Below are 15,144 nucleotides of genomic sequence, written 5' to 3'. Positions count from 1 at the left end.
CCCCTCACCCTCTCCTGCACCCCAACACTCTGCACCAGCCCGGAGCTCCCTCCTGCACCCAAACTCCCTCCCTGACACCGCATCCCCTTCATTAATATAGTAGAAATGTGCAGCCGTGACTACTTACCAAAATTTGTGGCGTGGCCCCCCCCCTGCGAAAATGATTGCCCGCCCCTGGGCTAAGCTCACTAAGCAGCTGGGACAGAATGCTCAGCGACCAGCCGCCCCAGCCAGCGGTGGTGGTGAATTCAGATGTTGGCTCTGATTACTTTGCATTACTGGAGCTGGCAGGAGTCACTGGAGGACAACCAAGGCAGCTATATAAAAACACAGAAGAGAGCTGCCCATATGGCAGCCCCCCCACCCCATGCTCTGTGCTGCCTGCCTCTCTTAGGGAGCGAGCAGCAGCTTCTCCTTAGGGTTTTTACCCTTTTGCTTTCCTCTCCTGCTCTCTGAATATTTTATATCGCCGCCACTGGAACAAAACGCCCAGCGTCCTCAGGCTGGCAGCTCCCCGCTGGCAGTGCCGATGCTGCAGGCTGATTTACCCCCGGCAGGCTTGGCCTCGTGCATTGAGGGGGCTTCCTGGGAACCGTACACGACACAAACCCACGTGCCCAATTCGGCGGAGCTGCGGACTGAAGGTTGGAGGGTCGGTGATAGACTTTATCGCTTCCATGTGCCATAACTTAGGCAGACAAATGGCTGGGTGGGAAGAAGCAAGCCCGGGGGGCTTTCCTGCAACGCCCAGTGAGGCGAGCGCTAGGTACCATCCAGCCGCTGGTCCGCGTCGGTGATGCATAGAGGCACAAGCTGCGTGTCTCCCACCCCTCTACTGCACCCAATTTCCCGGGGCGGGGTCCCTGGGTCTAGGCGCTGCAGCATGGCATTAGCTTCCTGGCTGCTGCATTTGGGCACTGAGGCTGCAGACGGTTAGACACAATTAAATACATGAATTGCCTGGTTTTCCAAGCTTTCTCCGCTCACGTGCGCCCAGCGCGCTCTTTGAGAGGCACGTTTGACAGGGCGGGGCCTTGCCACAGGTGAGCTGGAGCAGAGGATGCTCTGGAAGCTATTGTGAGGAGGCGGCAGCACTCCAAGCCTGGCTGGCGGCAGCCTGGACGATCCCAGCACTGTGGCTCTCAAAGCTGCATCCGGCTCAAGTGCACGTATAGGGCATAGAGAAACTCTGCGCCATACGCGCCCTCTCCTGCCACCGAAGCTAGAAGGGAATCTCCCTATCACCCTCCATAGGATCAGGGTTTCCATTCTGGAAGCTGCTAGAGGCAGGTAAGTCCCAGCCAGAAGAGGATACCATAGCCAGCAGAAATGGCCCGTTTGAGCTCCTCCCAAGACTCTCTCACACTGCAGGGAGCAGCTGTAAACCTCCGAGTGCTTTACAGACAGGGGTATATGCAGCATTATCCCCATTTTCTAGGCAGGGATGCGACTTGCCCAGGTAACACAGCAAGCCAATGGCAGAACTGGGACTGGGACTAGAACCACCCTCTTCTGCCTTTCCGTTTGTACCCTGCCGACCCTCTGCACCACACTGCCTGCCATTAAAAAGGTATTCAAAGGGCCGGCTTTATCCCTGCTGAATCCAGACCTCCATGGGGGAAATCCAGCCCCGCGGCTTTGTTCTAAAAAGCAGGGAATTCTCCTACCTGCTTCAAAAGCCACCGGGGCTGCGGGGCAGGGAGGTTAGATCTGTGTTTTCCTAGCAGCTGCCCTCCTCTCCTGCTAACAGAGCAACTGCAGCATCCCTAAACTGGAAGTCCTGAATCTCAGCACAGCTAGGAGGATTTCCTCAATGCTTTTATGGAGGGCTTGTAATAAATAAAGTCAGTCCCAGCTCATTCACCTCGGGCTTGGATCTGGGAGAGTCTGAACCTCTCCCTAGGAGAGTCAGGCGAGATTATCACCAGGGTCCCGTCTGGATTTAGAATCTGTGTCTCGGATTCTGCAGCCGAAGGATGACAGCTTTGTTCTAGTCCTTAGACTATCCTGCCATCTGCTGGGCAATGACATTAGAGCAATACCAAAACATCCCTGATGGTATAGCTGGCATAGCTATACTGAAGTCAAGGACCTGGTCCATAGTGTGTAGACGTATCCTAAGAAGGCAACACTGTAGCTGGGAGGGACTCCCATCCCAGGTAGGATTTCACTCTTCGGGTGTATCTACGCTGTAGCTGGGAGGCGTGACGCCATGTATACACACTCGCTTTGATGGAGTTAGTGCACTAAACTTAGCAGCGTTGCCCTGGGTGCAATACCGTCCGGGCTCCTCGGTTCATACTCACGTGGCTTGCCCACCACTCCCCGCACTCCCCCATGACCACACTGGTCCATTTAGCGCGCTAGCTCGCCGGTGTTCATCTATTGCATGTACGTCTATTGAGCTGGGAATGACCCCTCCCAGCTGCAGTGTAGACACACCCAAAGAGTGAAGTCCTGGAGCTTCCCCTCCCCACTCCACCCGCTGGAAAGATTCCCTGTAAACAGAGGATCCGTGTACCCGGGATTGCAGCCTGCGATTCTCAGCACGCTAGGAGCTGGGACTGGGAGCAGGAGGAAGATGAAGGTCAGCCTTGGATTAGCCAAGTAATGACCTCTGCTGGCTGATCAAGGAGCAGCACTGACAGGTGCCCACCTGAGGCCTGACCAGCTGCTCTGCTGGCAAGAGGAAGGCCTAGCTACCTTAGGATGTAGTTACAGGAAAGAGGAGAGGGATAATTTTTTGTAAAGCCCCCCCACACACACACCCCACCCCACTTTCCATGCCTTTAGCCAGGCTGACGTCTCTGCAGGACCCTCACTCTCAGAGAAAACCCACCCTCGGTTCTCCACCCAGCTGCCAGCGACAGACCCCAGCCAGTGAGGGGAGGAGAAGCAGTCAGTCCCATCCCCACCCAGCCTTCTTCCTCCCCACCCTCACCTGCTCATCCGGGTTGTCGAACGGAATCACCAGCACCACGTCCCCAGCCTTCAGCGGCAGCTCGTCGCTGTCCGTGGCCACATAGTCATGCATGGCCTGAACCTACGAGAGACGAGGACTCGGATGAGCACCCGCCCAGCTCTCCAAAGGAACCTTGTGCAGAATTTTCAGATCTCTGCGATTCCCGTTTCTTTGAGCTAGTTTTATCCCAGCCATTTCAGACCAGATCCTCAAAGTAATGGAGGTGCCCAATCCCCATTGATTTCAAAGGGAGTTCGGCACTATGTCCCTTTGAGGATCTGGGCCTTTGTCCCGCCCATCTCTGTTTCTCTCACTTACAGGCAGTCGCTCTGCCTCCCCCAGAAATGAACTGCTCAGACCCAGCTGCTCTGGGGTAGACGGGTTTCTGCTTCTAGACCCAGGCTGAGTTCGCTGTTTAAGGCAAACGAGTGACTTGGGCCAAGGGAGTCACGGCATTGGAGTCCACAATAGCTGTTCTTACCTAGGGTGACCATAGGTCTCATTTGGGCCGGGACAGACCCTCTTTTAAGCCCTGTCCCAGACGTCCCGACTTTTTTGGCAAAAGAGGGCATTTGTCCTGTTTGTTCTTGCCGAGTGATCAAATTGGCAAGAGCACATGGGATAAATGGCCACTTTTGTCAGAAAAGTGGGGTGCTGTGGGGAGGAACGTGTGGGTGGGAGAGTGGTGATGCCAGCCCTGGGGGGGAGGGAGGGGGGAGGCTGGCTTGGAGAGTGGGAGAGGAAGGGTTTCAGTGCATGGGGGACCGGCAGGGTTCCAGCAACCAGTGACAGTCTTGAGTGGGGGTGGGGAGGAGGCGGCAGGGCAGGGTTCCAGTGACCCGGTCAGCAGGGCTCGAGTGACCAGCGACAGCCTCGTGTGGGGGGGCCTGCAGGGTTCAAGTGACCAGTGACAGCCTGACTGGAGGCCGGCAGGGTTCAAATGACCAGTGAGTAGTGACCACCTCAAGTTGGGGGCCAGCAGCGTTCAAGTGACCAGCAACAGCTTCGAGTGGGGGGCCGGCAGGGTTCGAGTGACCAGTGACAGTCTGGGGGGAGCGCCTTGGGCAAACAGCTGGGGCCAGCCCCGTGGGGGTGGGGAGGCCTTGGACTAACCCACGGGGTGTCCCATTTTCCCTTTGGGAAATATGGTCACCCTATTCTTACCTCCAAAGGGCACAGATCCCCTTTAAAGAGAGGCTGTGAGTTTCTGACACCCGCCTTAGCCTAGGGCACAGAAAATGCCTGCAGGTCAGAAGTCACCCCACAATTTGGGGCTGAACCAGATCCTAGCACCATCAAACGCGGGAGCGGCTGCGATCTGGGGCCTTATTTCACTGCTCACTCTTATCACGATCCCCAAACCCCCAGATCTGACTGACCCTAGAAATCTGGGGTGTTGGAAACGCAGCTCTGAACTTTCAGGCCTGACTGTGGTTTATCTGCCTGAGTTCTGCCTTTAACGGGGCCCTGTCACACATCTCCAGATGGCAACTGGCACCTGGTCAAGAGGACCAACTGGCGTAGCCAGAGCACCGATTCAACGTCTCTCCCACCTGCAGAGCTCAGTCAGGCTCAGCCTGCCGGGATTAGAGCTTTCCCCGTCCCCTACCCCTGGGACAGGGAGAGGCGGACATGACTCCAACCTGCCCCCTGCAGAACAAAAGCTCTGAGGGGCCAAAGAGGTTGCCCCCTGCACTGGCTGCAGTGAATCTGGCCCGGTGTCTAAGGGAACCCACATCATTGGTGGCTTTCCCATTCCACTGTCCCCGGCAGCCCCAGAGCCACTGGCGTCACAGCACTGGGTGTAACGCCTCCTGCACGTGGGTCGCAGGGACGGATCAGCCCCCACCCCGCACGCGCTTACCTTAAACAGGAAACCCGGGGGCATGTCGGCCCTTTCAGAGGGGGCGCTGCCCTCCTCGGTGCCGTTGACGGTGGCTGGGAACGTCTCCACGACAACAGCAGGCAGGGAACTCTGGGTGGGGTGGGGGGCAGGCGGGGAAGAGAAGGGGAGAAAGGGAACAAAGCCACACTGAGAAAGGAGCATCCGAACTGCTCCCCCGCTGCAGAGACCCACTAAATCCAGCCCCAGCCTGCCCCGGATCCCAAGCCCCGATTGCCAGTGGGGTTTCCAAGCATGCTCGGCCATGTCAGCTAATAGCCCTGACTGGAGCAAAAGGGAAAGCAGAGAAGGGGGCAGATACTATCGAGGGATCCGGGCTTGTAAGGAACTTAGGCTGGGCGATGAAGGTGGTTTGATTACCTTTTGGGGGACAATGTGGACATTTTTGTCTTCTCCGGGGAATTTCGTATCTGCGCTGCGATACTGAAAATTTAGGGAGCCCCATCACGCTCACAGCAGTGAAATACACGCGCAGCGGTGCCACGCTGCTGGGACATTTACGTTTCCTCACTCCTCGCAGTACCCCTCTGGAGTGGGCCAGTGGCCTAACGCCCCTCTTACAGACTGGGAAATGGAGGCAGTGAGGAGAAGCAACTTGCTCGAGGTCACAGCAAGAGTTAGAGGTCCGGGGATTCGGGCGGGATGGAGGTCAGTGGGTGTGAAGCAAAAGGTGGGCGGGGGACACCAGTCCCCCCCCCAAACAAGCTTATCACAACTCCTACTGGCTTGGCTTTGAGGCATGGGCGGGTTAGGGGGCTGAGGGAGAAGGAAGGTTCCTCATCTGCTCCCGAAGGCCTTGGCTCGAGCGCGCAAGACAAACCCAGTGCATGTCTGGCCTGTGAACAGGGACACAACGTGAGCATGCCAGTCACAAGGGCAGCTTCCACGCCTGATCATTCCACAGCCCTCTTTCCATCCCAGCTGCCCCCGCAAAACGAGAGTGGGGTGGGAGAGGACGGGACCCCACCTTCCCTACGTTCTTACAGGAGCAGATCCTGAGTCAGTTTCTGGTTTAGGTGCTTCAGCTCCAGCTGCGGCTTCTGTCCCAGATGCTTCGGCACTAGCAGGAGGTGCTTCATTCCCAGCTGGCTCGGCACTGGCAGGAGCGGTTTCTGCTGGCTGCAACACAAGAGGCATCCGGGGAGAGAGTTACACTCATTAGAGAGAGAGTCTGTGCATGGGAAAAAAGAGATCAATTTAAAGATTACACTCTCCAGGCAGAGATCACAGCTAGCCAGATCAAGGAGATGGACGCTGTCCACCGCTGCCATCTCCTGGCAATTAGGAAAAAGATTCTTGCTCCTATGTTTTCCTGCCTCTCCACAGTCTAGCTAGCCTGTAGTTCCCACTCCATCCAGCCTCAGGTAAAGCGCCAAGTGAAATTAATGGGAGTTTTACCCGAGTGCAGAATGAACTATTTGACTGCATGCGGCCACAGGAAAGGAGACAACCACATGAGGTACTCCCAGCTGACCTGACGCTCTCATTTGCTGGGCCAAATACTGTTCTCAGTTACTCCAGTAAAGGAGCTCCATTGCAGTCACTGCGGCTACCCCAATTCACCCAGGTGTAACCAAGAGCAAACTCTGATCCACTCTATATAGAACAGGTACAGATCTCTATGGAATTATAACGGAATCGTGGAAGTAAATGTGTGGTGTTGGCGAGAGGGCTTTGGCGTCTTTGACAACCAGCTGATGGTTCCAGGAAGGAGAATTACTGTGCTGGGATGACAGGTTTCAGAGTAGCAGCCGTGTTAGTCTGTATCCGCAAAAAGAACAGGAGTACTTGTGGCACCTTAGAGACTAACAAATTTATTAGAGCATAAGCTTTCGTGGACTATGCATCCGAAGAAGTGGGCTGTAGTCCACGAAAGCTTATGCTCTAATAAATTTGTTAGTCTCTAAGGTGCCAAAAGTACTCCTGTTCTTTGTGCTGGGATGGGCTCCCTCTAGCAAATACTGGGAAGAGCATCTCTGGACATCATCTGGCTAACCTGATAAGGAGAGCTTTAAACTAGGTCTTATGGGGGATGGTGACAAAAATCCAGCCAATGCGCATCTAGGCTCAAGTAATGAAGACAAGGGAAAGGGGCAAATTTCTGGAGAAGGGCCTAAAAAAAAGCAACAGGGCAGTCTGCAAAATATCTTCCAGGCCTGTACACAAATGCAGGGAGTTTGGGGAAGAAGCAGGATGAACTGAAGTCATGGTGTATGAAGAAAATGATGACTTAATTGGCATTACAGGAAGTCGGTGAGATAACTCCCATGATTGCAGTACCAGCATGAAGGGATATAGCTTGTTCCAGAGGGAGAGGTATGGGGGAGAAAAGAGGAGGCGTTGCACTGTATGTCAAGAATGTATACACTTGCTTCGAGGTCCACAGAGAAGTGAGTGACAGACCTACTGAGAGTCTCTGGGTGACGATAAAAAGGGAAAAAGGTCAGTAGTGTTGTTATGGTAGGGGTCTATTATAGACCACCAAATCAGGAAGAGAAGTGGATGAGTCATTCTATAAGCAATTAACAAGATTAGCTAACACCTGAGCTAGTATTAATGGGGGATTTTAACTTCCTTGATATCTGTTGGAAGACTAATGCAGCAAAGCATAGTATGTCCTGCAAGCTCTGTGTAGGGGACAACTTTCTGATTCAGAAAGTTGAAGAAACAACTTGGGGGTCGTCCATTTTGGATCTGGTTTTGACCAACGGGGATGAATTAGTTCTGAACGTGAAAGTGGTCGGGAACTTGGGAGGAAGTGATCACGATCGGATAGAATTCAAGATCCTAAGGAAAGGAGGACACGAGAACAGCAAAACAAGGACACAGGACTTCAGAAAAGTGGATCTCAAATGACTCAGAGAAATAGTAGGCAAGGTCCCATGGGAAGACCAAATTAGGAAGAAAAGGAGTCAAAGGGGGCTGGCGGTTCTCAGAAGATGTAATACTAGAAGCTCAACATCAAGCTATTCCGATACAGAGGAAGGATAAGAAGAACCACAGGAGGCCAAGGTGGCTGCACAGGGAGCTTTTAAGCTACCTAAAAACCCAAAGGGATACACACAGGAAATGGAAGGAGGGGCATGTCACCAAGGAACTATACATGGGAATAGCATGAGCGTCTAGGGACAAAATCCGGAAAGCCCAGGCAAAGAATGAGTTACAGCTGGCAAGAAACGTTAGAGACAACAAGACGGGTTCTTCAATATGTCAGACAAAAAAAGATCAGGGATGGTTTGGGTCGATTGCTCAATGGAGAAGGTGAGCTGGTAACAGAAGATGATAGGAAGGCAGAGCTGCTCAATGCCTACTTTGCTTCAGTCTTCAAACAAAAAAAAATACCATGTGACCAGATGACTAGCGAACTTACCACAGACAATAAAGGGGAAGGGATGCAGATCAGGATAAGTAAAAGAACACATCCGAGATCTTCTGACCAATCTGAATGAATTCAAATCAGCAGGGCCTGATGCTATTCACCCCAGGGTGCTGAAGGAATTAGCTGAAGAAATCTCAGAGCCACTGGCAATAATATTTACAAACTTATGGATGACGGGAGAGGTCCTGGGAGACTGGAGAAGGGCTAACATAGTGCCCATCTATAGACCAGTCAGCCTGGCTTCGATACCTGGGAAGCTACTAGAGCAATGTATAAAACATTTAATTGTAAATACCTGGAGGATGAAGAGGTAATCACTAGCTGCCAGTGTGGATTTACTAAGAACAAATCATGCCAAACCAGCCTGATCACCTTCTTTGACAGGGTAACTGGTTTGCGGATAGGGGGAATGTGGTGGACATAATAGACGTGGACTTCAGCAAGGCTTTTGACACAGTCCTACATGACATTCTGATAAATAAGCTGGAGAAATGTAGGCTTGTTGGACGTACCATTAAGTGGACACACAATTTGTTAAACAACCACAAACAAAGAGTAACTATTAACGGAATGATGACGGATTGGCAGGTCTCAAGTGGGTTTCCACAGGGATCTGTCCTGGGTCTAGTGTTGGTTAACATAGTTATTAATGACCTGGATGTAGGAATAGAGAGCATACTGATCATATTTGCAGATGACACAAAGCAACGGGGTGTTGCAAACGCTTTGGAGGATAGAGCTAAAATTCAAAGGGGTCTTGATAAATTGGAGAACTGGGCTATAGACAACACAATGAAATTCAACAACGACAAATGTGAGGTGCCACACTTAGGGAAGAAAAACCAAATGCACAAATATAGAATGGGGGATAACTGGCTTGGCAGCAGCACTGCTGAGAAGGATCTGGGAGTTGTGGTGGATCACAACCTTGACATGAGTCGGCAATGCGATGCTGTTGCAAAAAAAGCAAGCGCAATATTGGGTTGCATTAACAGAGGCCTGGCATGCAAGTCACGGGAGGTGATAGAACCACTCTACTCTGCGCTGGTTAGGCCGCAGCTGGAGAACTGTGTCCAGTTTTGGTCACCAAGGTATAGAAAGGATGTGGAGAAACTGGAAAGGATCCAGAGGTGAGCGACAAAGATGATCACAGGGATGGAATGCAAGCCATAGGAGCAAAGGCTGAAGGAACTGGGTATGTTTAGTTTGGAAAAAAGAGGAGATTAAGGGGGGACATGATAGCGGTCTTCAAATACTTGAAAGGCTGCCATAATAAAGATGGAGAAAAGCTGTTCTCTCTTGCCACAGAAGACAGGACAAGAGGCAATGGGATCAAACTACAGCACAGCAGATGTAGATTAAATCTCAGGAAAAAACTTCCTAACGGTAAGAACAGTAGGACAATGGAACAGACTGGCTACGGAAGTCATGGAAGCTTCTTCACTGGAGGTTTTCAAAAGGAGGCTGGACAGCCGTCTGCCTTGGATAGATTAGACACACCAAATACTGCATCCTGGCTGAGGGTTAGAGTAGATGACCCTTGTGGTCCCTTCTAACCTTATGGTTCTAGGATTCTAGGGCTTGGATTGAGGACTATGAGCCAGATGCTCAGCTGGTGTAAATCAATGTCACCACATCGACTTCCATGGAGCCATGTTGATTTCCACAGGCCGAGGATTTGGCCCATCCAGGACAAGATGCAGAAACGGGAATCCCGTTAATCTGCCAGACTGAGTAAGAATGAAAAAAATTGTCAGTGATATTACCCGGATTCCTATGTGATTTTCAGCCCGTCCAATAAATAGGGGTCATCTGCAAATACTTGGCTTGGTTTTAATTCTTATAGGAAGTTTCCTAAAGGCAAAATCCCCTAACAGGCAATTTCTAGGGACCAATATTACTGGGAATATTTAATTTTTGTGTAACCCTGAAATGGGGGGGGGGGGTCAGATACAGAATTGGCTTAACTATCCTTAGATTTAGACAGTTTTTCCTAATATCTACCCTAAATCTCCCTTGCTCCAGCTTAAATACGGGGACAGGTTACCTAAGGAGGTTGTGGAATCCCAGTCATTGGAGATTTTTAAGAACAGGTTGGACAAACATCTGTCAGGGATGGTCTAGGTATACTTGGTCCTGCCTCCTTACCAGAGGGGGGAAAGGAGGGAGGTGGGGAGGATGGATGGACTAGATGACCTCTTGAAGGTCTTTCTAGCACTACATTTCTACGCCTCTGATCTAGAATGCTTCACTGAATTCTCCACCCCACACGCACACTGCATAGGGGAAGATCAAATGCTTCATAGCATCAAATGTATCTTCATGACACACTCAGTCACGCACACAATACCTGGGCCGAAAACGACCAGCCCATCTCCCTGGAAACTGGAGGGCCCAATCCTGCAACACTTACTCAGACAGATAGTCCCAGTGGGCCTGATCCTCCTCTCCCTTATAACAATTTACCCCAGATGAGGATTTGATCCCACTGGCGTTGATGTGAGAAGAAACAGATCCATGTGATCATTCTAGCACAAACATGACTTCCGATGTCTTGCAAGGTTATGGATTTGGGTTTTGTTAGCAATATTCTTGTTATAAGGCTCTGCGCTTCCTGGAGGGGGTGGAGGGACAAAGCTCCAATATGCAATATGCCTAGAGAGAAATATTCACCGACTTCTCCCTGCCTAACCACTGCCTCTCAGGTGTGAATGTTCAGAGAGATTTGGGGGCTGTGAGTTTGTACGAAGTATATGCCATTTTGAAACACAACAAGAACGCATGCCCTAAATTGCCTAAAATCTACAGCTGGGTCCAGCTAATCTAGAAACCTCCAGACCTGCATTTTCAGACTATCCCTAAAGAACAGCTACCAGCAAGCAACTGCCAGGCAGCTAAGCCACACAATCCATGCCACCAGAGGGGGTCACAAGAACCTAGTGAGCCAACGAGACATGATCCCCAGTGCGCAGCAGTGATTTTCTTAAGGGTCAGACACAGTCATAAAAGAAACTGCCCTGGATTTTAAAGGACTGTTGAATTCCACAAGAGAGGAACGTGCAAAAAAGGGTCCTCAGCGCTAGGACCAAAATGCTTCCCAGGAAAACTGCAGTGACTAGTTTAAATATCTTTAGTAGATATTTACTATCGGTTATACGCAGCTCTACAACAGAAAATATCTCCTATGTGTCCATCTGTGTATACATACGCATGTTACAATATATACGCACAAATATATTTATATACACACACAGTATAGGTATATGAATATATAATAAAGTACATACATTATTATATTTTCTATGTAGATTTACTAAATACACTAATGCACATGAGGGTAATTATCTACTTACACGCACTCTACATATAGAAGTTTATTACGCGTACTATAGAATGCAGGGGTTTTCCAAAGCACGTTATAGAACTACTCCAGAATTCTGAATGGAGTAAATTCTCTTAGGCACAGATTCTGCAATGAGCTCTGTGTAGACAGAACCCTGCAGCCATTCGAAGTCCCACTGAAGTCAATGGGGCTTCAGGCAGAGGGGCCCACCCACGTGGGGCTCTTTGTGAGATCAGAACCTTGGCAAAAGTTGTGCTTGTGTAGATACCTCCCAGAGGGTATCAGTCTGATGAGGCAGGTTACTGCTCCGGGAATGCCCATCCTATTGGAAAGCTCTCGGTGCAGGAAGTCGCTGGGAGGTAAGGTCCACTGTGTTATACGAACATTTGGGATTTATTCCTGTAACGGTGGGGAAGGCCTAGAATTTACAGCACTGAACTTTGCTGTGCATTCAAATGGGACCTGAATTCCTCCCGTTCTAATCTGCGCCAGTCTGTCAGGACAGCCACTTCTGACTGGATTGTCATTCTCGTTTCCCCTTCCATAGAGCTGAGGACACTGATAGTTCACAATCTCCTCAAAGCATTGTCCAGTCATTAAGGGACAGGCTGGGCCCTGCTGTCCCACAGTGGTGCACTGTGGGGCTGTGTCCTCTCCTGCATCTCTGCGCATTATTCCTATTTTAGAGATGGTGAGACTGACATGCAGACAGGCTAAACGATCAGTTGAAGATCACAGAGCGAGTCGCTAGCAGAGCCCGGCTGAGAACTCAGGACCCCCAGCTGCTCCTCTTGAACTTGGAGCACTAGACAAAGCAGCCCCTAATTTAATGTAGGTCCCTCCAAAATGGCAGGTCCATGCATGAATCCTTCTACAGCGCCTACTGTCACCTCCCATTCCCATTTGACCCCAACTGGCTACAGCTTAAAGGGGGAGCAGACCTAGTGCCTCAACCTCCCCAAATGTTATCTCCCAAAGTGGGGGAGCACTTGTTCCTTGCAAAGTAAGGGTAGCAAGGCCATAACAAGAGAGTGGTTGCCCTGAACAGAGTTTAAGCATGGGGTGCTGTCATTAGAATCTGTTACAGCTAGCATAACACATGTATTCAGACTGTAAGCTCACTGGGGCAGGGATTGTCTTGTTCTGCGTTTGTGCAGCACCTAGCGTCATGGGGACCTGGACCGTGACTAGGGCTCCTAGGTGCTACCACAATAATAACCAGAACCCAGACCTCCTGCTCTCCATGTCCTAGAACACAGCTGCCAGCCTGCAGATCTTAGAACCACTCCCACCCGCCCTCCATACTCATGTGAGCACTACATTCCGGATAGACTTGGGCTTGGATTCCACTTACTTGGGTTGGCTGGGTCTCTGTGGACTGGCTGGGCCAGTCCACAGCAAATGTGCTATCACTAGGGTTGTCAGCAAGACACGGATCCACGGACTGCATGCTGCTCGAGGAAGTCTTTTCAGGCTGGCGGTTGGGATTGGGGGACAGAGAGAAGAGGAGGAAGATGGCAGTGGATAAAAAGGAGAAGTGCATGGTAAATAAGGGGGAACAGCAGAAAATGAGACATTCACAGAGGTACAGATCGGCCGGACAGCTATTTGCAATTCAGATGAACTACAAACAAACACTTGAACATATTATGGAAACAGAGCTGCAACTTCATCAGCAAATCTCATGATCTTTCCATTGCTTGCTGTGTATTCTCAATAACAATGGTGCAGATCCGGAGTAACTCCGGTGGTCCTGGACAATGACAACAGAGCAACTCTGGATTTACCCCAGTATAACTGGGAACAGAATCCAGCCCACAGAACACACCCACACACACCCATATATATGGCCAGCTTATTAATTGTTCCCTTGTGTCTCCTAACCCGAGCGACTGTACTACAGCGATGTGTGTGACTCACTGTCCCTTCAAAGGAAGCAAGGTTTCAATTTACAGGACGGCCAAGAAAACTCGGTGTGAGCAATGCGCTTTAGCCCAGCAAGGCGGTATGCACGGGATCGTTTATTATGGCTATTATGGAGAAGGAAGCTGAATGGCTTTTCATCATTTGTTTACAGCAGCGGCTGCTTAGGAAGATGAATCACTTTAATTAAAAGAAACTCAACATGGTGTTGTGGAGGAGAAAGTGCCTGGTGATTGGAGACTTCGTGAGGATCAACACAGCTAGCAGGGAATCTATGACGCCACTCCCAAGCAACCACCAATATTGCTCAGAAGGCCAAGCATACCCAGCGATGGTTTGGTTGAACAGACTAGCCCCGTGCAGTTTGATGCAGTCGGGGCGTTGGCCTTTGGGAGAGATAGCGGATAGCTGAATAGATAAGAAAGCAATTTGGGGGAGGGGGGGTTACACTGTAGTAAATGTGAAAAGCAAGGTTAGCCCAGATAAGCAAAGAAAACAGGTTCTCTCACTGGGATCGATAGGTAAGGAGGGTGTCTATTATAATGAACCTTCTCCCAAGAACATATTCTAGGGTTTCCTTAATTGGGAAGTGTGAATTCAGCGCCCGCGGACTTCCAGGAAGGACTAAAGACTGGTAACGGGCGTGTTTTTCCCTTTCCTCAATTTTGCCAATGCACCTCACGCCTAACCCCCTGCCCCTGCTCCCACCCTGCTATTCCAATCCTGAGGCCTTTCACAGCTCTGGGAATGCGACCACCTCCTGCTAGTCCAGCACCAGGCCTTTCTGGAGCAGAAACTGCCAGTTCTGCAAACTTAGTGGCTCTGGAACGAACAAGAACCAACGCAGTGAAGACTAACTGGACACAAGATTTGAACTCTGTGCCAAGAGGCTTGTGCCCCCAACCTTCCTGCACTAGCTAGCCTCTCCCCCACCATCCGGCCTTGCTCACTAGAACTTCAGGGGGAAAATGAGGCCCTGTTTGTGCTTCGCGTAAACTGGATAGCTGCAAAGGAGGGTGGGTGTGGGACATGAGCACAGCACAGCAAACTGGCGTTAAAACGAACAGTAAGCAACATCAACCTCTTCAGCAGAGGCTCAGAGAGCCTGCCAGGAAGGGACAGACCTTCTACATTGTTATCACTACTGATTTTACCACTTAATGAATCCATCGAATTTCAAAACACTCAGTAAAGCACAAGGCAGGGATCCCCCCGTAACAAGGTCAGGCCTCAGATCTGAGCCCCAGCTGTGTCCATAGGGTCTCTCACCCCTCCACTCATGGGCAAGTTTACACCCTGTATTTTCCTCACATCCCTCCCTTCGACTGGCAAGTCCTCCTGAGTGGAGGGAAACAGAATCCTCCGAGAAAGCACACACACCTTCGCCAGATCTCACCGCAAGAGCAACGCATCCAGCATGTTCTTTCCCCAGCACGACTGGGTCAAACCCATTCTCTGCTGCTCTTATGCCTCGGGTCTCCTAGACACCACTCAAGTTAACAGCCTGGCCAAGTAACTCTCCTGACGCACTTGGATTTATTCATGAGTCAAGCTGGGATGTACACAGCATTCCCACAGTGCAAGCACCACCATTTTTCTTAACTCCAAGCCCAATCAGCTTCCAGTCTTAAACC

The 15,144-nt window shown here is 50.8% G+C and overlaps 1 protein-coding gene across 46 annotated transcripts in view; it reads right to left on the bottom strand.

Annotated features, from left to right (window-relative positions):
* Window positions 1-15,144, bottom strand: part of BIN1 (bridging integrator 1) — a 147,236-nt gene that overhangs the window by 3,388 nt on the left and 128,704 nt on the right. For 30 of the 46 annotated variants that reach the window (XM_065561436.1, XM_005279748.5, XM_065561439.1 and 27 more), the window contains 4 exons: window positions 12,942-13,061; window positions 5,850-5,984; window positions 4,827-4,937; window positions 2,942-3,043 (listed from right to left, as the gene is read on the bottom strand). In XM_065561436.1, coding sequence (XP_065417508.1) covers window positions 2,942-3,043; window positions 4,827-4,937; window positions 5,850-5,984; window positions 12,942-13,061 — 468 coding nt within the window. The remainder of the gene's footprint in view (window positions 1-2,941; window positions 3,044-4,826; window positions 4,938-5,849; window positions 5,985-12,941; window positions 13,062-15,144) is intronic. The other 16 variants (XM_065561450.1, XM_065561457.1, XM_065561438.1 and 13 more) reach the window with 1 other exon arrangement.

The sequence above is a fragment of the Chrysemys picta genome, chromosome 11, assembly GCF_011386835.1.
Source record: "Chrysemys picta bellii isolate R12L10 chromosome 11, ASM1138683v2, whole genome shotgun sequence".
In the NCBI taxonomy this organism is placed as follows: Eukaryota; Metazoa; Chordata; order Testudines; family Emydidae; genus Chrysemys; species Chrysemys picta.
The sequence above is the reverse complement of the archived record's forward strand: the minus strand, read 5'-3'. Positions and strand labels throughout refer to the sequence as shown.